The sequence below is a fragment of the Eriocheir sinensis genome, chromosome 15 (assembly GCF_024679095.1).
Source record: "Eriocheir sinensis breed Jianghai 21 chromosome 15, ASM2467909v1, whole genome shotgun sequence".
NCBI lineage: Eukaryota > Metazoa > Arthropoda > Malacostraca > Decapoda > Varunidae > Eriocheir > Eriocheir sinensis.
Window position 1 is genome coordinate 15525871 of NC_066523.1, and position 20738 is coordinate 15546608.

Here is a 20738-nt window from a genome sequence, read left to right on the forward strand (position 1 = left end):
GTATCCCTATTTGGCCATTGTTTCTGAGGTCAACGGAGGTTCGGGGCCCTATTGTCCCACTCACACAAGACACAAGGAATCTCCGTGCAGCATGAGTGTCGTCCAAGTAGATTCCAAATAATCTTCGTCACCACAAAACTTTCAGTTGTAATCTTCAGTTTAAAACTAACATCAGGGCTGTAACGCAAAACTTTTCTATTAGTACTTTTGGATCTGTACAATAACTAAATCGTTTTCCTCAGCAAAATCAAGAACAAATTTTTTTTTTCGGCCACGACACCAAGAAAATGATTTAAGTCAGGAGGAACATAAAAGCTCTGGCGACTCTTTATCAAGGCCTAAATCCCTCACTATATCATTTAATTTGTACATACATTCAAGCTCTGACCGAGAAAGCAGTACTTGCAATGATGATGCAGATTTGATTATGATAAATGAAAAAAAAAAAAAGGAATACCAGGCAGCACCTTCAAAAGGAACTAAATATTCACAGCAGGGAATGCACAAAGTAATTGGCTGATGATGGCCTGAGAAAGTTATTTTAAGGGAAAGGGGAAAAACACCGTCAAGGTATTGAAAGTATCACAGTTAACAAGATTCATAAGCTCTACGGTGGTAACATCAAACTGCCCCGCCCTACTGCAGCATACGTCAGCCACGCAGGCATTGGCCGTACCTCAGGTCAAAAAGAGCTCAACAAGATACTTAACTGTCATTATCTTACCAAGCCAAATCAACATTGCAGTGGCTTGAGATCGCTAGCACGGAAGAACTTCTTAAGAAGTTCAATAAAGACCATAAAAAAGTTGGATGCCAAAATAGAAACATTTCAAATTGAAATTTACAAAATAGAATGTGCCATATTTTTCACTCTCGTTTTCCTCCGAGAAGTATATATATATGTATATATATATATATATATATATATATATATATATATATATATATATATATATATATATATATATATATATATATATATATATATATATATATATATATATATATATATATATATATATATATATATATATATATATATATATATATATATATATATATATATATATATATATATATATATATATATATATATATATATATATATATATATATATATATATATATATATATATATATATATATATTTATTTATTTATTCATGACACCTGGCTTTGAGTACACGTGATACGATGATAGCATGTCAGACTACATCATTATGAACCTTGACCACTTGTGGCGTCCATCATAGCTTTGGTTGGTAGTGAGTCCCAACCCTCGGTATTTAGTGGGTGCTTGACTGCTCTCCGTGCGGTGGACAGGTACGAGTGCTTGCCGCGGCCATGCACCTGTTTGTCTTGCCTCACGTGTTGTTTACTCTTCGGGCCTGTCATGGTGGGCTGGGGGCCTGGCGCCTCGAGGCGTATGGTGGCCCCACTCTGCGGCGCCAGGAAACCCAAACGTAACCAGTCTCAGTTTGCACTAATAATATACTAGTCACTTAAGTGGACCTGCGTCATAGCCTTGTGCATAAAAAAAAAAAAAAAATATCGAAGCATCTCAGTGCATTCATGGGAGAGGGTAAGAGAATGCCACCTCCAGGGTCTTAAAAGAAAGTACGAATATGCTAAAAAGAAAAAGAAATATATATATATATATATATATATATATATATATATATATATATATATATATATATATATATATATATATATATATACACACACACACACACACACACACACACACACATATATATATATATATATATATATATATATATATATATATATATATATATATATATATATATATATATATATATTGGGTAGGCGGTGGCCGAACTGGTAGCGTACTGGGCCCACATTCACCGCGTGATGGACGACGCGGGTTCGAATCCCCACGCTACCACTCGGATTTTTCAGTCACCGCCGAGTGGCTTAAAACTACCCACATGATGTCCTGAAGACCACCCAGCAACCCGGACGAATCAAGAACGAGTTCCGGGGGGCAGCATGAGCCAATGCAAGATGGCGCCACTATAAACACTCGCCTGCGCCAGAACGGGCTGGGCCGACCATCAGGCCCCACCTGGAAGAAGCCTTGGGCCGACCATCAGGCCCCACCTGGAAGAAGCCTTGGGCCGACCATCAGGCCCCACCAGGAAGATGCCTACCGGCGCAACAGGCATCGACGTAAAAAAAAAAAAAAAAAAATGGCTTTGTAAAGTGCTGTGTTAATCCTCGCGTCCTGGGCTGGCGATCCTCGACTTGCCACACACCCAAAAGGAGATCGGAAGTGAATCTAACTTGGCGTAGTTCCTCTGCCTCAACCCTTTTTTGGTGATGCGTTTATGTGTGTGTGCCGGGGGTACGGTGGGTGGCGTGGAGGTGTGGCGTAAGGCAGCCAAAGAAGGGACAGGCTGCGGGTCGCGTCAGATTAGGTAACGCCGCGCGAACACAAACTTTTAGTATTGGGGTGGTCACTGGCAGGTGCGGCCACGCCGTGCCTCCGCCCCACTCACCTCACCACACCCACGGCTAAAGCAAACACACTCTCGCCTATTAATACTAAAGAAAAACAACTCTAGAGAGATACTACATATAAAAGTGGTCATTGACGCGGAATATACTTGTTCATACCGTCCCTGTTCTCGCTTGTTACCTATTCTGTGAGCTATTGTGAAGACTGTTTCCTTGACCATCAGGACCTAACCTCTCTCACCTACAATAGAGGAAAAAAGTGACAGCCTCCACGGTGTTGTTTTCGTCATGGCTAATTCCACTTGCTGCCACAGTGACGTGGAGTCCTGCAACACTCGGCTCGAGTTCTACAGTTTGTTTCTGCCGGTAAGGGGTGGCGGAAACGTAGGTGTTATATATCAGTTTAATGATGGCATCATGACCGGTGCACTGATAACATTGTGTCAGATTGAATGTAAGCCAGCGATGCTTAGGAAATTATGTGCGCTTCATTTAAATTTAATAAATTTATTATTGACACGGTTACAACGCAGAGAGACAGAGCATAACACAAGATTCAGGGTATAAAGAAGAGTTCGTAGAGGCCATCCCCCAAACTGAACATCTCTGTAAATTATCAAAGCACCTGCGTTGGTAAGATCAACAGGTCAGTGCTTGACAAGTGTTAAGAACATAAGAACATAAGAACACAGGGAGACAGCAAGAGGCCTAATGGCCTACACAGGGCAGCTCCAGATTCCCCCTCACTGCCACCTGTCAGCCTCATCCATGTAGCTACCCAGTCTACTCTTAAAACAAGCTATCGTCCCTGCACTAACTATGTGATTGCTGAGTCTTTTCCATTCCCCCACCGCCCTATTACTAAACCAATGCCTGCCTATTTCCCTCCTAAATCTATACTTTTCTAATTTAAATCCATTACTGCGTGTTCTATCCTTAGAACATTAGAACTGGACGCCACACAGTCCACACAATCCAACAACAGGAACATCCTCAAGTTCATGGTCCATAGATAGCGCTCCAAAGGCATGAATCAAGTGTGCCTTGAGCACATCCGGATAGAAGACCAGCTGCAGAGACGGGTGTCGCACCTCCATGTCAGGACAGTGATGGTGTTCTGGAACCACGACCAGATCGTAGTCACACACAATGTCCCACAGCTGATCAATGAACTGAGAGAAGTTCATCGGAGTAAGGTGGTAGCGTTCCATCTGCTATAAGAGCGTGTACCCAGCCCTCACTCATCTCCAAACCACCCACAGCAGGGGCAAGGCCGTCGTCTATACGGACTCCCTCTCGTCACTACCACCTCCTCTCCCGCCACCAAACATCGTCGACGGACCTGGCTGACACCATCCACAGCGGCCCTCCTCCACCTAACGCCCCCTCCGCACCCACTAGGAATGACACAAGTGTAGCTTGTTACATTATTATATTAAATGCATAACCTTGTGTCGTGATAAATACAAGCGACGGAACATAAGCAGATGTTGCTCGGCTGTAAGTATTCCAGAGGAGGTTCTCGATGTTTTTAGAGCCTCGATGTTCCAGTGATTGTCAAGGATATTGTCATTTTCTGCTAATCAGACGTCACTTCTCAACCTATGGCACTATAAGCTGTCAGTTTTTGATGGGAGATGACGCTTCAGGTGACGCCGAAAGTTGTGCCGGCTCGGTTTACCCAAAATCGGTGTTCCATGATCTAATAAAGACGAGCCCATACCCAGGTCAGTCAGCCCTGCATGGAATAGTGTAGTGGAGGGCGCGCCGTGAGGTAGTGTACGTGTCCACATCAGTGGTGGCGAGTCAATACAAATCATGATAAGGTTTAATAATAAATGATTATATATTTTTAATTACTTTTTATCACATTTGCAGGAGAATACGCGTTGCGGTGCTGCCTTTGTAGGTACCTCAGTGAAAATTTTGTGGACGTCGACGGCATAACTTTTAAAAAATGTTTGCACCGACGCTGGAGGCTTTATTCTCTACTGACGCCCAACACTGTATATGCGTGTCTGTGTAATTATGAATATGTATGTTTAAATGTTTATAATCATGTATGTGTGTGTGTGTGTGTGTGTGCGTATTATAGGTGATCATCGCCTTCACGGTGGTGACGAGCATGGTGAGCTGCCTGGTGACGTGCTGCGCCCCCTGGGTCAAGAGGCCCCTGTCCCCCTCCGTCAGGCTCTCGCTCTCACTCTCCGCCGCCAACACCTTCTTCGCCCTCATCTGGACGCTGTGTGAGTAGACGACTTGTTATTTTATCTCATTTATTTGATATTTCTTTTTATTATTCCCTTACTTTCTCTCTCTCTCTCTCTCTCTCTCTCTCTCTCTCTCTCTCTCTCTCTCTCTCTCTCTCTCTCTCTCTCTCTCTCTCTCTCTCTCTCTCTCTCTCTCTCTCCAATTTGGACTTGCTTGCCTTTTCTTTATTTTGTTTCTCCTTTGTAAATTCATGCCTCATTACTCTTTTACCTCCCTGAACCCTGTATGAGATGAAGCTCCACTTCGGGAAATGAACGCTCATTTTTTGGGCATCGTCTCTTCGGTACTCTTAAGGAAAATACAAGAAAATACAGGAAGGAATGGGTGTTATTTCATGTAAAGAGCGTGCTGATTGGTTGGTTGGTATTATTTGAGGTGAGGATAGAAAATTCTTAGTCTCTTTACTTGAAAAAAAAAGAATGCTGGTACGTTCCACTTGTTTTTTCGTTCTTCGAGCTCAACGTGACTCAAGCTCTGTTCAATCTTTTCCTAATGCCTGCCATGGCTCAGTTACTCCTAGTGCCTGGTAATACAGCTCGTTTCAATAACTGTGGTGTGGTGGGGACTAATCGTGGCGCAGTAACGTTAGTTTGTATTCTTCAACGAGAGTGTGACGGGGAGAAAGAGAGGGGGTGCTGTGAGACCACACTCGCACGTAATAATACACTCAGGCACACTGACTGACTATCAGGTCTTGTGAGCATTCCACGCACGCCTTTGTTGAGCCATATTATTTTCAGGGAAAACTCATTCCGTCCGTCACCTTTACATAGGAAGATAAACAAATAGTGCCACCTCTCTCCACAAAACCTTTCAGCCGTGGTCGTACAAGCCTGACACATACCTACTCTTCAGCCCATTATATGGACAGCTGGTCTTCCGAACAGGCCTTACCTACACCACGATGACCTCTAACGTAGCTCTCCACCTGAGCCGAGTAACAGGTGGTCCTATGTTCAAAATAGGGCTGGGCAATAAACCATCGATGATATTGGAATCGGCGATTCAGATTCTCAGTGCCAATGGAGTCGGCGAAATCGAGTCCATGATGGATTCCTCAAATAAGCAACTAAAGTCTTATGCTTATCGATTATACAGAGATTAGTGTAACTAAATAACATCCCCCAATGCCTCACGGGACTCCTGATGATTATAATATCTCACCTCTGTCTTTGAACATAGCTAAAGGTAAAGGTGGGTGCATACATTATAGCTGCACGTGGCTGCGGTGCTCATCTCCGAACCGTTGGCCCTTTGACCCTGTGGTAGGTGTGAACCAATTACCCCGGGACACGGGACACTGTGAAATCCGGGATTGCCACAGTTTACCTTCCCCAGATTTCCTTAGGTACCACCTATTTATCGATCAGGCCGAGAAGGAGGATGAACAGCCCGCCGACTGCCCAGGCCGGGATTCGAACCCTGACCCGCGGAGTCGTAGGCAGGCACGCTGGCCACTGCTCCACGGTGGCGCAAAAATGAAAACATAAAATGCCTTATATTTAGGGAACACAAGGATAGAAACTTCAGAAATAACGAGAGAAAGATATTTATCCCTTTTTCCTTTGACAAATAATTCCATATTCTGAAGAAATTAGAATAATGCAGCAGTGTAACTGTAATGCATTGTAATCTTACACAGAAATTGAACATAATGGTGATATTTCTTTAATTATTAAGGATTGTAATCAATACATTATGATCTCATTTTTAGAAGTCCTTATAATATACATTATATAATGATTTAGGCTCGTCTTAGTAGTAAAAATATACAAAATCGTAGAAGAGTGCAGTTGAGTTCTAAAGTTTGCGGAATAGCAAATATCCGGACATTTGCGGATTTGCGATTGCGGAAGGTTTTGGGGTCGGTTCGCCATTTGCGATTTGTGGAAGGTAGGTTTTCGTCTGCGGTGTCCAGCTGCCGCCCGAAACATTTGTTTGTTCATCCTTACTCTTCTTTCGTCTGTTTTGCTTATGCAAGACTTTGCTTTTACTTTTATCTTGCATTGGAGGGTCTTGTGGGGGGAGGCATGCAGTTAGCAAGTTCAGAAGAACAGTCAGCATGAAAATATCGACAGAAGATCAGGGCCGTAATTTCTGTGGGGTTAGGGAGGCTATAGCCCCCCCTAATGTCTTCAAATTGACCCTAAAAGTGTTTGATATTAAAAAAAACTCCTCCAGCTGTGCATGCTTTTTTCGCTCGCACTCCCTCCCTCCCCACACTCAATAACCTATGATGCCTTCCAGCCCCCCCCCAAATCTGACAAAATTACGGACCTGAAGATAGAAATAGAGGCAACACTGCGGCGGAAGTTAAGTGGTAGAAGACTGTCAGTAAGAGGAGTGGATTTGATGAGATGAAGAGCCTTCGAGTCTTCGACTCAGCTCTGTCCAAGAGAGCTGTGTGTGTTGAGCTCCCCCACACGTGAGATGCGTACTCAATATGAGGATAGACAAGGCCCCTGTATATGGACTGCATCTGTGAGGGGGAAAAACAAACACATGCAAGTTTTTTTTTTGTGTGTCTTTATTTGCGCCACTTTGTTCGTTTTCTTCTCTTTTATTGCAATTTGTATATGCAGCGGCAACAGCTCCAACAGCCAGTACTTCTAGCTCATCTCTGGTTAGCGGAGTAGTCATTCATTCACCCTTCCTCGGAGGAGACGAGCGAGAACTGAGCTCTTGCGGTCAGTCCACCTAACCGTGTGTGGCAGCTTTTTTTTTTTTTTTTTCTTTTTTTTAAGCCAGCTTGTTCATCCGGGGGGGACCGCCGCATTAAATGACGGGCCGCATTAAAACAGCTCTCCCCTTACACAGACTTGGTTAACTTCTACCTGAGGACAATGCTGTGCGTGCCGGTGCCTGGCTGCCTCTCACTGACCATCGAGGTGCTGAGGCTCGGCAGCATCGTGGTACAGGTGCTGCATCTCCTGGCGGTGGCACTGAGTCACTACCTGGGCTCGCTACGGCCATTCCACTACTACACCACCGCCACTCCCGCCGCCCTCAGACTCACGCTGGCCGTCGTTTGGATGGTGCCCAGTGAGTGTTCTTACTTCCTATTGCAAGAGTTCGTAAGCAGCATCTTGGATCTCTCATCTCTTCTAATGATAAAATCTAGACCATCTTTCCTTTTACTGTTTTTTTTCCCCTCCAGCGGTTAAACTCTTTCAAAAGGGGGGGAGGGCGCCTAATGAGTACTCTTACCTCCAAACGCTGAAGGTAACCAGTATATCTTAATTCTTTCATCCATTTCAACGGTAAACTCTTGAGCACCTTCCCTCTGCTGTATTTTTCCTCCTAACGATTTAAGGCTTTTTTAAACGTCGTATTAGTCTTTAGTGACTATTATGTGGCTGATTTGTCTTTTTTGACCAGTGGTTTGTAATACGTCGACTCAACTGTGAAATTCCGATACTTATAAGTAACTCCGTCCTAAAAATGGAAATAAAAAGCTTAAATACTAAAACGACGATTACAAAATCTGGTGTTAAACTTTCAAGAGAGAATTAAGACAACTCTGGAACCAAATTTGATTCCTCTTTTACTGGCATCTGCTTGTTACTGGCATTTTTCCCTCATGACGTCACTTGTGATTTGTGCCTGGCGTCGTGCCTCAAACATTCTTACTATGCCTTGATACCACTGGATACTGGTGTCATGTTTACGTCAGGCATCGTGTTTCATATACATATTCTTTTTGTGTATCAATGTAGCCAACGAGACGTCACTCCTGTCCTATTTGTCCTCGGCATCGTGTCTCGAAGAATGTGTCTCTGTAGTCCTTCCTTTTCCGTGTTAATTAATGCAGACAGCAAGCACAGGCCTTTGGGATTTGTTTGCCGATACTTTCACTCAGAGGTGTTAAAGAAGCACAAGGTGACGGAATTCCTTATGAATTTCTAAACTCCTCTTCCTGTGTTATTGTAGACAACAATCCCAACCTCTTGGGTCCTCCTCTACGGCATATTGTTAGTATGTTTATTTTGGTAGCTCGGAGGTATCAAAGAGACAGGAAGAGGCTACACATTGTCTCCTTTCCTAGTCATAACGTTGGGGGCCACGGGGTCTGGGGCGCAGCTTGGCTTGCCATCTGTAGCATAGTTTATGACTAAGAGGACTGGCACGACTATTTGCCCTCCAAGAAACAGTAATTTGAAGGGCAGGCTATATGGGTGGGTACGGCTGTGACTGGGGTGTGGCCTGGCAGGGTGATGCTTAAAACACATTTTACGACTGCGAGGAAGATTATGGCTCACTTTGACATTGGGCACAATGTCTCAAAGGGGCCTGTATAAGGCATCAGGGGAGGTTAGATCTCTCTGTAAAATACACACATGCAGCCTTGGGAACAAAATAGGAAAGGGTCTATGATTATGAATCATCAAGCACGTTATTTCTTTGTAACACACACACACACACACACACACACACACACACACACACACACACACACACACACACACACACACACACACACACACACACACACACACACACACACACACACACACACACACACACACACACACACACACACACTTCTGACCTTCTATCTGATCGCCAGTATGGGTTCCGCAAGGGGCGTTCTACTGGTGATCTCCTAGCCTTCTTAACTGACTCTTGGTCATCCTCTCTTACCCGTTTCGGTGAAACTTTTGCTATTGCGCTGGACATATCAAAAGCTTTTGATAGGGTCTGGCACAAATCTTTGCTTTCTAAACTACCCTCCTACGGTTTCTATCCTTCTCTCTGTACCTTTATCTCCAGTTTCCTTTCTGACCGTTCTATTTCTGCCGTGGTAGACGGTCACTGTTCTTCCCCTAAATCTATTAACAGTGGTGTCCCACAGGGTTCTGTCCTATCTCCCACTCTTTTTCTGTTGTTCATTGATGATCTTCTTTCCAAAACGAACTGTCCTATCCATTCCTACGCCGATGATTCCACTCTGCATTACTCAACTTCTTTTAATAGAAGACCCACCCTTCAGGAACTTAACGACTCAAGGCTGGAGGCTGCAGAACGTTTAGCCTCAGACCTTACTATTTTTTCCGATTGGGGCAAGAAGAACCTGGTGTCCTTCAACGCCTCAAAAACACATTTTCTCCACCTATCCACTCGACACAATCTTCCAAACAACTATCCCCTATTCTTTGACAACACCCAGCTATCATCTTCCTCAACACTAAACATCCTCGGTCTATCCTTAACTCAAAATCTCAACTGGAAACTTCATATCTCATCTCTTACTAAATCAGCTTCCTCGAGGCTGGGCGTTCTGTACCGTCTCCGCCAGTTCTTCTCCCCTGCACAGTTGCTGTCCATATACAGGGGCCTTGTCCGCTCTCGTATGGAGTATGCATCTCATGTGTGGGGGGGCTCCACTCACACAGCTCTTCTGGACAGAGTGGAGGTTCTTCGTCTCATCAGCTCTCCTCCTCATACTGATAGTCTTCTACCTCTTAAATTCCGCCGCAATGTTGCCTCTCTTTCTATCTTCTATCGATATTTCCACGCTGACTGCTCTTCTGAACTTGCTAACTGCATGCCTCCCCCCTCCCGCGGCCCCGCTGCACTCGACTTTCTACTCATGCTCATCCCTATACTGTCCAAACCCCTTATGCAAGAGTTAACCAGCATCTTCACTCTTTCATCCCTCACACTGGTAAACTCTGGAACAATCTTCCTTCATCTGTATTTCCTCCTGCCTACGACTTGAACTCTTTCAAGAGGAGGGTATCAGGACACCTCTCCTCCCGTATTTGATCTTCCTTTCGGCCACCTCTTTTGTTTCTTTTTTAGGAGCAGCGAGTAGCGGGATATATATATATATATATATATATATATATATATATATATATATATATATATATATATATATATATATATATATATATATATATACACACACACACACACACACGCACACACACACTTTGAGGACACTATCTCGAAGAAGGGGACATATGGAATCAATCAGATCAGGCTACGTATTCATCTTATTTTCATAATTCGCTCTTTGTATAATTCGCACCATACAAACAATATCTCAGAGGGAGTCTATAGTGTAAACGATAAGTTAATTTTAGACTTCCACGTAAAATTTATACATATACCTTCAAGGGTCCACGTTAATATGTAAAGCATCATAACACGTTATTACACTTTCTATAACTCATGAACGTATCGTAACGAGTTCACTGTAATCTCCCAAACACCTTGAATGCTTGTCTACCTGTGTGAACTACCTGGAGGGAGAGGCGATCTTTCCATTTTTCTGTATTCCTTTGCACGTCAAGTTACCAATTAAGCTTTTGTTTTCGGTGTTTACTTCGACGTGTTGATTTTGTTAGGGTTGTGATACTAGTGGTTTTGATGTCATGGTATTAATGATAGAAAGAGGTGGTAATATCACTCTTAATGGTAATAGTAGTGATATCAATGGCAGATGAAGTTTATGTGGTATCAATGAGGGGTATACTAGGTGTGTTTGCCCCCTGACAGTTGTTGGCGTGGCCGTGGTGTTCGCCAGCGTGCCGGGGCATGGCTACCAGTCTCACCAGTGCAGCAACAATGCCTTCTACGAGCGGGAAGTGACGGTGAGTCCCGGCACATGTGCTTTTCTGTGTTTGTACTAAAACGGTGACGGAGGAGTGCGAGGAGTGGAGTCTGTTATTAAAGCTTGTGCGAATTGTTCATAGTTGTAGCTTTAATCGATTACTGTGTGTCAGTTTGAGTTGGCAGTAGCAGTAGTATGGAAGTGGGCGCGTCGTACTGGCTAACCACACTACCTATCAGGACAAAAGGCTTCAGCTTAAACATGAAAGAATTCACAGATACCATTGCCCTGAGGTATGGCTGGCCAGTGGATGGACTCCCGAATATGTGTACCTGTGGCTCACCCTTCAACCAAAATCATGCCATGACATGCAAGACAGGAGGCTTTGTCTGCATGAGACATGATGAGGTGAGAGACGTGACAGCTCAGTCGCTAAAAGAAGTCTGTCACGACGTGACCGTGGAGCCCATGCTGCTTCCTCTGCAAGGCGAACACCTCGCAAATGGGTAGAACGATGCACGAGTGGATGTTAGCGCCAGAGGGTTTTGGACTCGCGAACAAAGGGCGTACTCTGACATAAGGATCTTTGATCCCATGGCCCATTGCCATAGAGACCTGACCCTCGATGCAGCCCACAGAAGGAATGAACAGGAGAAAAAAAGAGCGTACGAGTAAAGAATACAGAATGTGGACCAGGGCGCCTTCACCCTGCTAGTCTTCACGAAGTCAGGAGGGATGTGATGAAGGGCACAGAGCTTCAACGCAAAACTCGCCGAAACCGTGGCGGATAAGAAACAGCAGCCGAGAGGCAGTGTGGTCGCCTGGGTGAGATGTAACCTGTCATTCTCCCTCCTGAGGTCAGCCTTGGTCTGCCTGAGAGGAACCAGGTCACCTGCACCCAAAACCAACCACATTGCCGACCTGGACTTTGAGGCGACGGTGGTTGATAGCCGTGTCAACCACATGCTCTGTTAGCTTAAGAACGCGTTTAATAATGTCACAACGCAACTCTAATGGATGGAGGTCGTAGTAGTGGTATTAGTAGTAGTGGTATTAGTGGTAGTACTATATAGTAGTAGTGGTAGTAGTAGTAGTACCTAATAGTAGCAGCAACAACAAAAGTAGTAATAATAGCAGTAGTAGTAGTAGTAGTAGTAGTAGTAGTAGTAACAGTAGTAGTAGTAATAGTTGTAGTAGTAATAATAATAATAATAATAATAATAATAATAATAATAATAATAATAATAATAATAATAATAATAATAATAATAATAATAATAATAATAATATGTGTGTGTGTGTGTGTGTGTGTGTGTGTGTGTGTGTGTGTGTGTGTGTGTGTGTGTGTGTGTGTGTGTGTGTGTGTGTGTGTGTGTGTGTGTGTGTGTGTAGTAGTAGTAGTAGTAGTAGTATCATTATATTTATTTATCTTTTTATTATTACTACCTATTATTGTTATTATTGTTATTATCATTACGCTTTACTTAGGCTCGTTATCTTCGTCCTTCCCTCAGTCCTGCTTCGTGTGTGTGTGTGTGTGTGTGTGTGTGTGTGTGTGTGTGTGTGTGTGTGTGTGTGTGTGTGTGTGTGTGTGTGTGTGTGTGTTCTTCAGCCCCCAAATAATCTTCCTTCTCTCCCCTCGTAACCTTTATTCTCCTCCCCCCACCATAACTCTTTCTTCCTCCCGCCCTCGCTTAGTTTCGCCTGGTGTGGTTCTGTGTGTTCTTCGGGCCCACCCTCGTCATCGTGCTCGTGTACTGCCACATCTTCTATCTCTTGAGGCAACGCACCGTCTACCTGCAGGATACGCACCTGGGAGGCATTCAGCAGTTCAACGTCAAGGTGAGATGATCCCCCCCCCCCCCCCCCTTCCCCGTAGAATCATGCTTGTTGGAGGACCTGTTCTCAGTAGATTTATACGTCCACGTTACAAGGTCTTCATTTTTCGGTCATTCCTTTGAGTTCGAGTTCGCTGTGCCTAGTCTGATAGAGGGCAGGGAACCATGTTTTGTTTGTTTGTTTGTTTGTTTGTTTGTTTGTATCTTTCTGTCTTCCTTTCGTCTATTAGAGAGCTGGGAACCATTTCTTTCTTTCTTCCTTTCTTTTTCTTTTGTATTTCTTTCTTTTCTTTTTCTTTTCTCTTTCTTTCCTTCCTTCCTTCTTTCCCTTCGTCTCTCTCTCTCTCTCTCTCTCTCTCTCTCTCTCTCTCTCTCTCTCTCTCTCTCTCTCTCTCTCTCTCTCTCTCTCTCTCTCTCTCACTCTCTCTCTCACACTCTCTCTCTCTCTCTCTCTCTCTCTCTCTCTCTCTCTCTCTCTCTCTCTCTCTCTCTCTCTCTCTCTCTCTCTCTCTCTCTCTCTCTCTCTCTCTCTCTCTCTCTCTCTCTCTCTCTCTCTCTCTCTCTCTCACACTTCGACAAAAACGCGCTGTACTATAAAAAATAAAAAAAATAGGTAGAGATGATGCAAGGTGAAGAGTCAACGCTAATGGGGCTCTTCTTTGATCTCCTTCATCTTCGATCGTGCTTAGGGGTTCTCGGGGCCATACCTCCTCCTCCTCCTCCTCGTTGTCGTCTCCCTCCTTCTCTGCCTGTCATCGCTCCTCCATTAGTAGGCTCCTTATACTCCTTTCCCCTCCTCCTCCCCACCCTCACTTTCTGTCTCCCCTCCTTCTGCCTCTTCCTCCTGTCTCTCTCTCTTTCTTCTTCTAATTCATTTGTTTCTTCCTTCTCCTCCTCCTCTTTCGTCTCTTGTCTTTTTTTATTTTCCCATTTCGTAACTTTATCATGTCTATCCTCCTCCTCCTCTTCCTCCTTCTCTCCCTTCTTCTTCCTCGCTTCCGTTTCCTCTTTCTCTTACTTCTTCTCAGAACCCTCTTTTTCCTTATCTCCCAGCTTCCTTCTCCTCCTCCTCCTCTCCTCTATTTTCACCTCATCCTATCCATTTTTTCACATGTTGGTGGGTCCCTCCTTCTGCCTCTTCCGTCTCTCTCTCTCTCTCTCTCTCTCTCTCTCTCTCTCTCTCTCTCTCTCTCTCTCTCTCTCTCTCTCTCTCTCTCTCTCTCTCTCTCTCTCTCTCTCTCTCTCTCTCTCTCTCTCTCTCTCTCTCTCTCTCTCTCTCTCTCTCTCTCTCTCTCTCTCTCTCTCTCTCTCTCTCTCTCTCTCTCTCTCTCTCTCTCTCTCTCTCTCTCTCTCCTCTTCATATTTGTTTGCTTCTTCCTTCTTCTTCTCTTCTTCCGTCTCTCCTCTTACCTCCTTCCATTTCATAGCTTTATCAGTTCTTTCCACCTCTTCCACCTACATCGCTTCCTTCTCCTACCTCTCTTTCGCCTCTTCCTCCTTTCACTTTTCCTTATACCTCTCTTTTTTCCCATCTCCTATCTTCCTTCTCCTCCTCTACCTCCGTTTTTACTTCATCCTATTATTTTTTTGCACACTTTGCCTGGTTCCTTCCTTCTGCCTTTTCCGCTTTTCCCCTTCCTCTTCTCATCTGCTTGCTTCTTCCTACTTCTTTTCCTCCTCTTATCGTCTCTCCTCTTGCCTCCTCTCATTTCACAGCTTTATCATTTTCTTCCTCCTCTTCCTCCGTCTCCCTCTCTTTCTGCTCTTAGTTTTCCTCTTCCTCTTTTTTCCTATCTACCATCTTCCTTCTTTCCCTCCTCCTCATCATCACCCTCCGTTTTCACTTCATCCTATCCATTCCCTTACGCCCATATCACAAGCTGTCCCTTCCTTCAACTTCCTTCCTCAGCCATTCCCTTACGCCCATATCACAAGCTGTCCCTTCCTTCCTGGCTTCCTCGGCCATTCCCTTACGCCCATAGGAGACGCTGTAGCCCTCCTTCCTTCCTTCCTCGGCCAATCGAACCGTTTACTTGCCCATATCACAAGCTGTCCCTTCCTTCCTTCCTTCCTCGGCCATTCCCTTACGCCCATATCACAAGCTGTCCCTTCCTTCCTTCCTCGGCCATTCCCTTACGCCCATATCACAAGCTGTCCCTTCCTTCCTACCTTCCTCGGCCATTCCCTTACGCCCATATCACAAGCTGTCCCTTCCTTCCTTCCTTCCTCGGCCATTCCCTTACGCCCATATCACAAGCTGTCCCTTCCTTCCTACCTTCCTCGGCCATTCCCTTACGCCCATATCACAAGCTGTCCCTTCCTTCCTTCCTTCCTCGGCCATTCCCTTACGCCCATATCACAAGCTGTCCCTTCCTTCCTTCCTTCCTCGGCCATTCCCTTACGCCCATATCACAAGCTGTCCCTTCCTTCCTTCCTTCCTCGGTCATTCCCTTACACCCATATCACAAGCTGTCCCTTCCTTCCTTCCTTCCTCGGCCATTCCCTTACGCCCATATCACAAGCTGTCCCTTCCTTCCTTCCTTCCTCGGCCATTCCCTTACGCCCATATCACAAGCTGTCCCTTCCTTCCTTCCTTCCTCGGCCATTCCCTTACGCCCATATCACAAGCTGTCCCTTCCTTCCTTCCTTCCTCGGCCATTCCCTTACGCCCATATCACAAGCTGTCCCTTCCTTCCTTCCTTCCTCGGCCATTCCCTTACGCCCATATCACAAGCTGTCCCTTCCTTCCTTCCTTCCTCGGCCATTCCCTTACGCCCATATCACAAGCTGTCCCTTCCTTCCTTCCTTCCTCGGCCATTCCCTTACGCCCATATCACAAGCTGTCCCTTCCTTCCTTCCTTCCTCGGCCATTCCCTTACGCCCATATCACAAGCTGTCCCTTCCTTCCTTCCTTCCTGTGTCATTCCGTTACGTCCTTATCTCTCGCTGTCCCTTCCTTCCTTCCTTCCTTCCTCGGCCATTCCCTTACGCCCATATCACAAGCTGTCCCTTCCTTCCTCAGCCATTCCCTTACGCCCATATCACAAGCTGTCCCTTCCTTCCTTCCTCGGCCATTCCCTTACGCCCATATCACAAGCTGTCCCTTCCTTCCTTCCTTCCTCGGCCATTCCCTTACGCCCATATCACAAGCTGTCCCTTCCTTCCTTCCTTCCTCGGCCATTCCCTTACGCCCATATCACAAGCTGTCCCTTCCTTCCTACCTTCCTCGGCCATTCCCTTACGCCCATATCACTAGCTGTCCCTTCCTTCCTACCTTCCTCGGCCATTCCCTTACGCCCATATCACAAGCTGTCCCTTCCTTCCTTCCTTCCTCGCCCATTCCCTTTCGCTGTCCAACTTACTCACACTCTTGCTGTCTTTTATTGCTGCTTTCCTGCTCACTGCTCTTCTGAATCTGCTAACCATTATGCCTTCATCCAATGACACGTTCTCTCTGCACAAGACTTTCTGCTTACGCCTTTTGTTTCGCTGTCCAACTTACTCATACCCCTGCTGTCTTTTATTGCTGTTTTCCTGCTCACTGCTCTTCTAAACCTGTAACTTTATGCTTTCATCCCTTTCCACGGCCTCTCTGCACCAGACTTTCTATTTATGCTCTTTCTCATGCTCTCCAACTTACTCATACCCCTGCTGTCTTTTATTGCTGTTTTCCTGCTCACTGCTCTTCTGAACTTGCTAACTTTATGCTAGCACCTCTTTCCGCGGCCTCTCTACACAGGACTTTCTGTTTATGCATTTTCTTTTGCTATTCAACTTACTAATGCAAGAGTTGTAACCAGTTGCTTCGCCCTTTCATTTCTTTCACTGGTAAACTCTTGAATAACTCTCCCGCTTTATTTTTTTTATTATTTTTTTTTACAGCAGAGGAGTCAGTTCAAGGGCATAAAAAAAGGTAACAAAAGTAAAAAAAAAAAAAAAAAGCCCGTTACTCAGATATACTCAGATATATTCTCTTCTTCCTACGACTTAACACTTTCAAGGAGACATCTACTATACAACTAAATTCAAGTTCCTATTTTTTCGCTTCTGTTATCTCATTTTTTTTTGGGGGGGGGGCAACGCATTACGGAACCTTTTAGTATTATTTTTTTACCTTTGATCCGTTTCCTTTACCGTAAAATAAATGGAGTGCCTCCCCCCCACACAGATGGTCCGCCTGTCCGCCATGTTCGTGGTGACCTTCCTCCTGGGCTGGGGTCCCGCCGTGGTCAAGTTCGTGCTGGTATGTGACGAGTGCCTCATCCCGGACCTCGAAATCACCACCAGCATGTACCTCGGGGCCGCCTTCAACTTCCTCTACACACTCAAGGTACGAACTTCACTGTCCTTCCCTCCGCCTCATTCACTCTTTTCTATCCTTCTTTCTCTTTCTTTCCTTCCTCCCTCTCTCGCACTTTCTTTCATACCGTTCTGTCTTTATTTCTTTCCTACCCCTCTTCCTTTATTACTCTTCTATCTCCTTCTCTTTCTTCCTTTCCTTCCTACCGCTCCGTCTTCCTTTCCATCCTATCCCTCTTTCTTCAGTTATTCCTCTACCTTTCTTTTTTCAGCCTTCCCTACACGCTCAAGGCACGAAATTCATTATCATTCCTTCTACCCCTTTCTCTCTTTCCTCTCCTCTCTTTTTCTTTCCTTCCTACCCCTCTGTCCTCCTTCCTACCCCTCTGTCTTTCTATCTTCCCTACTCCTCTTTCTTCCTTTCTCTTTTATACCTTTCTATTTTCAACCTTCGCTACACGCTCAAGGTACGAACTTCACTATCCTTCCATCTATCCCTGTCTCTCCTTCCTCTCTCTCTCTCTCTCTCTCTCTCTCTCTCTCTCTCTCTCTCTCTCTCTCTCTCTCTCTCTCTCTCTCTCTCTCTCTCTCTCTCTCTCTCTCTCTCTCTCTCCCTTTCCTTGCTACCCCTGTCGTCCTTTCTTTCCTAGCCCTCTTTCTTTCTTCAACTTTTCTACCCGCTCAAGGTATGAATTATGCTATCCTTCCTTTTACCTCTTTCTCTCTTTTCTATCCTTCTCTCTCTTCCCTTCCTTTCTCTTCTACCCTTCTCTCTTCCCTTTCTTCCTACTCTTTCTTTTTTTCTCTTCTACCTTATTTTCTTGTAATGTGTCTGCCTCTCCTTTTCGTTTCTTAGCACCTTCGCGTTCTTCTCCTTCTCATCCTCTGCCTCCTCCTAGTTCAGCCTGTGCATACATGGAAATTTTAAACCCTAAATGCCTAAGAAATTCGTTAATTATTAAATCGTCTCTATTTCCTTTCCTTTCTCATATCCTTAAACCGAGATTCTCAACATTTTATTCTCCCTGCTAAAACGGCATTGTATATAGTATCTACCTTCACGCCTACTTGGTCTAGTGGTCAGCGTGCCTGGCTACTACTCCGCGGGCCCGGGTTTGAATCCCGCCCCGGGCAGTCGGCGTGCAGCTCACCCAGCTGTTCATCCTTCCTCTCGGACTGGTCGATAAATGGGTGCCTGGAGAAACCTGGGGAAGGTAAACTGTGGTAACCCGGATGTCACACTGGCCCTGTGTCCCTGGGTGACGGGCTCCCTCCCATCACAGGCTCAAGAGACAACGCGACGGAGATGAGCACCGAGGCCACGCGCAGCTATAGCGTATGCCCCCAACTTTACCTTTACCTTCAAGAAATAGAACCGATATCACGACGCCCAGGTTCATTCACACCTGCCTTTATCCAAACTTAGCTATCTGTGTTCACACAATACCTTGCCGCACTAGCTCGGCGCCCCCCCTCCCTCCCATACACACACCTCACTCATAACACACACTGTAGGCGGTTCGCCCAAGTCTAAAGTGAGCATTATCGTGAATTGGCAACCTGCTGTCACACGGCGTGTCCGATTTCGTGCATAGTAAATATTCGTCAGTGTCAATAATATGCAGGCAGCAAGCAGTAACAGATACCGTCAATTATAGTCGATTTTGAGTTGAAAAAATATTAGTTACGTAGCAAACCGCTGTTTTGTTAATATAAAGCCTGCTAATTTTCTCAGTGGTGGACTGCTTCAAGGCTGTTTAATGATTATAATCAGCGATCTTGTAAATTAACAAAACAACTATTTGTGACATTACTAATATTATCTTAACTCAAACTCGACTATAATTGACGGTATTTGTTATTGCTGCCTGCATATTATTGACACTGACGACTGTTTACTATGCGTAGGCTAGCATACAGTATCCACGAAATCGGACACGCCGTGACAGCAGGTTGCCAGCGCACGATGATGCTCACTTCAGACTTGCGTGAACCGACTGTAACACGACCGGGCTACAGAACACCGCACCTCATCTGCTGACATCCACCGGAAGGAAGGAAAGAAGGAACGGAAAGAAAGAAAAATAAAGATAATGAAAGATCGACATATAGAAAAATAGATACACGCCTCATCCATACCACACTCCAACACATCCACTCTCCTCCACACAGGTATTCACAGACACCTTCATCTACGCCGTGCGGTTGCCTGCTGTGCGTAAGGCTCTGGGGGCCATGTGGATGGACCTATGTGGCTGCGGGCGGTCCTCCAGGCACAGAGTAATCTTTGAACACCGCTCCACCACGTCCCACAGAACCATCTCCTTCAGTCTCTCTACCTACACCACCTCGAGTTTCCAAAGGTGAGTTTTCGGGTCCCATTCTGTTTCTTGATCATCATCTTTTTTACCTCGCTCGCCCTCGTCCTCGGTGGTGTGCAGTGGTGGTTAATGGTGATGACGGTGGTGTTGCAGGCTGATGGATGGCGTCCGGGCGTCCATGCAGGGTCACAACAGGGTCAAAGGGTCGCATCCGGTTCGAACACAGGATGAGACAGAAACTGAGACGCAGTTGCCGCACGCCGCCACCAGTCGACTGTCAGTATCCAAAGTCGCCACCGCCTCCGCCGCCCACCCCGCTCTCACTCGTGCAGGTCACCCCTCCCTCACTCTTTGAAGCCCCCGCCCACGTCACCCACTCCTCTATCAGATCCGGGAGTCAAGGCCATGTCACCCAGTCTGATGTAATTATTTAGTGATTTGTTAACATAAATTTATGTTATGTTTCTCTTCAGCTGTATATTTATGTATGTAGTATGTATTTATCTTTTGATTTAAACGTAGACAAAACAGATTGTATTTTCATATTTCTCTTCTTTCTTTCCTTCTTTACCCACTTCCTTCATTTTTATCCATCTTTCCTTGTTTTCCTTCCATGCTTTCCTTCTTTATTTCCTTCATATTTATCCCTCTATCTGTCTATCTATCAGTTGACGTCTCTCTATGTATCTATCTGTCTTTGTATCTGTTTCTCTATTTATCGATCTTTCTATCCCTTTCTTTCTTTTTCATTTCCATCCCTCCCTTCCTTTCTTTCTTTCCATTCCTCCCTTCCTTTCTTTCTTTCCATCCCTTCCTTTCTCTTTTTTTCTCCATCCCTTCCTTTCTTTTTTTTCTTTCCATCCCTTCCTTTCTTTCTCTTTTCTTTCCATCCCTTCTTTTCTTTCTCTTTTCTTTCCATCCCTTCCTTTCTTTCTCTTTTCTTTCCATCCCTTCCTTTTTCTCTTTT

General features: G+C 45.1%; 1 protein-coding gene and 1 long non-coding RNA gene across 4 annotated transcripts; one reads left to right on the forward strand and one right to left on the reverse strand.

The window, feature by feature from the left end:
- Nucleotides 1-1830: 1830 nt before the first annotated feature.
- Nucleotides 1831-20593, forward strand: LOC126998947 (adenosine receptor A2b-like). Its single transcript, XM_050861236.1, has 8 exons — nt 1831-2849; nt 4579-4729; nt 7572-7796; nt 11259-11353; nt 13012-13155; nt 17320-17481; nt 19623-19813; nt 19925-20593. Exons 1-8 carry the CDS (start codon nt 2772-2774, stop codon nt 20124-20126), a joined length of 1248 nt encoding a protein of 415 aa, XP_050717193.1. The 5' UTR covers nt 1831-2771; the 3' UTR covers nt 20127-20593.
- Nucleotides 15184-16507, reverse strand: LOC126998948 (uncharacterized). Of its 3 annotated transcripts, XR_007753077.1 has the most exons (4): nt 16426-16507; nt 15427-16062; nt 15321-15373; nt 15253-15271 (listed from the first exon to the last, which is right to left on the reverse strand). It is a non-coding gene; the product is annotated as an uncharacterized LOC126998948 (long non-coding RNA). The 3 variants fall into 3 exon arrangements; XR_007753079.1 differs by lacking the exons at nt 15253-15271; nt 15321-15373 and adding an exon at nt 15184-15218 and having other exon boundaries at nt 16426-16506; XR_007753078.1 differs by lacking the exon at nt 15321-15373 and having other exon boundaries at nt 15187-15271; nt 16426-16506.
- Nucleotides 20594-20738: the final 145 nt, after the last annotated feature.

What these genes read in the sequence shown, in the direction of transcription:
- LOC126998947 (XM_050861236.1), top strand. Translation starts at nt 2,772, where the DNA reads ATGGCTAATTCCACTTGCTGCCACAGTGACGTGGAGTCCTGCAACACT. An exon ending in CGTCGTTTGGATGGTGCCCA is followed by an intron (nt 7,797 to 11,258) that starts GTGAGTGTTCTT and finishes GCCCCCTGACAG; the next exon opens with TTGTTGGCGTGGCCGTGGTG. An exon ending in TCTACGAGCGGGAAGTGACG is followed by an intron (nt 11,354 to 13,011) that starts GTGAGTCCCGGC and finishes GCCCTCGCTTAG; the next exon opens with TTTCGCCTGGTGTGGTTCTG.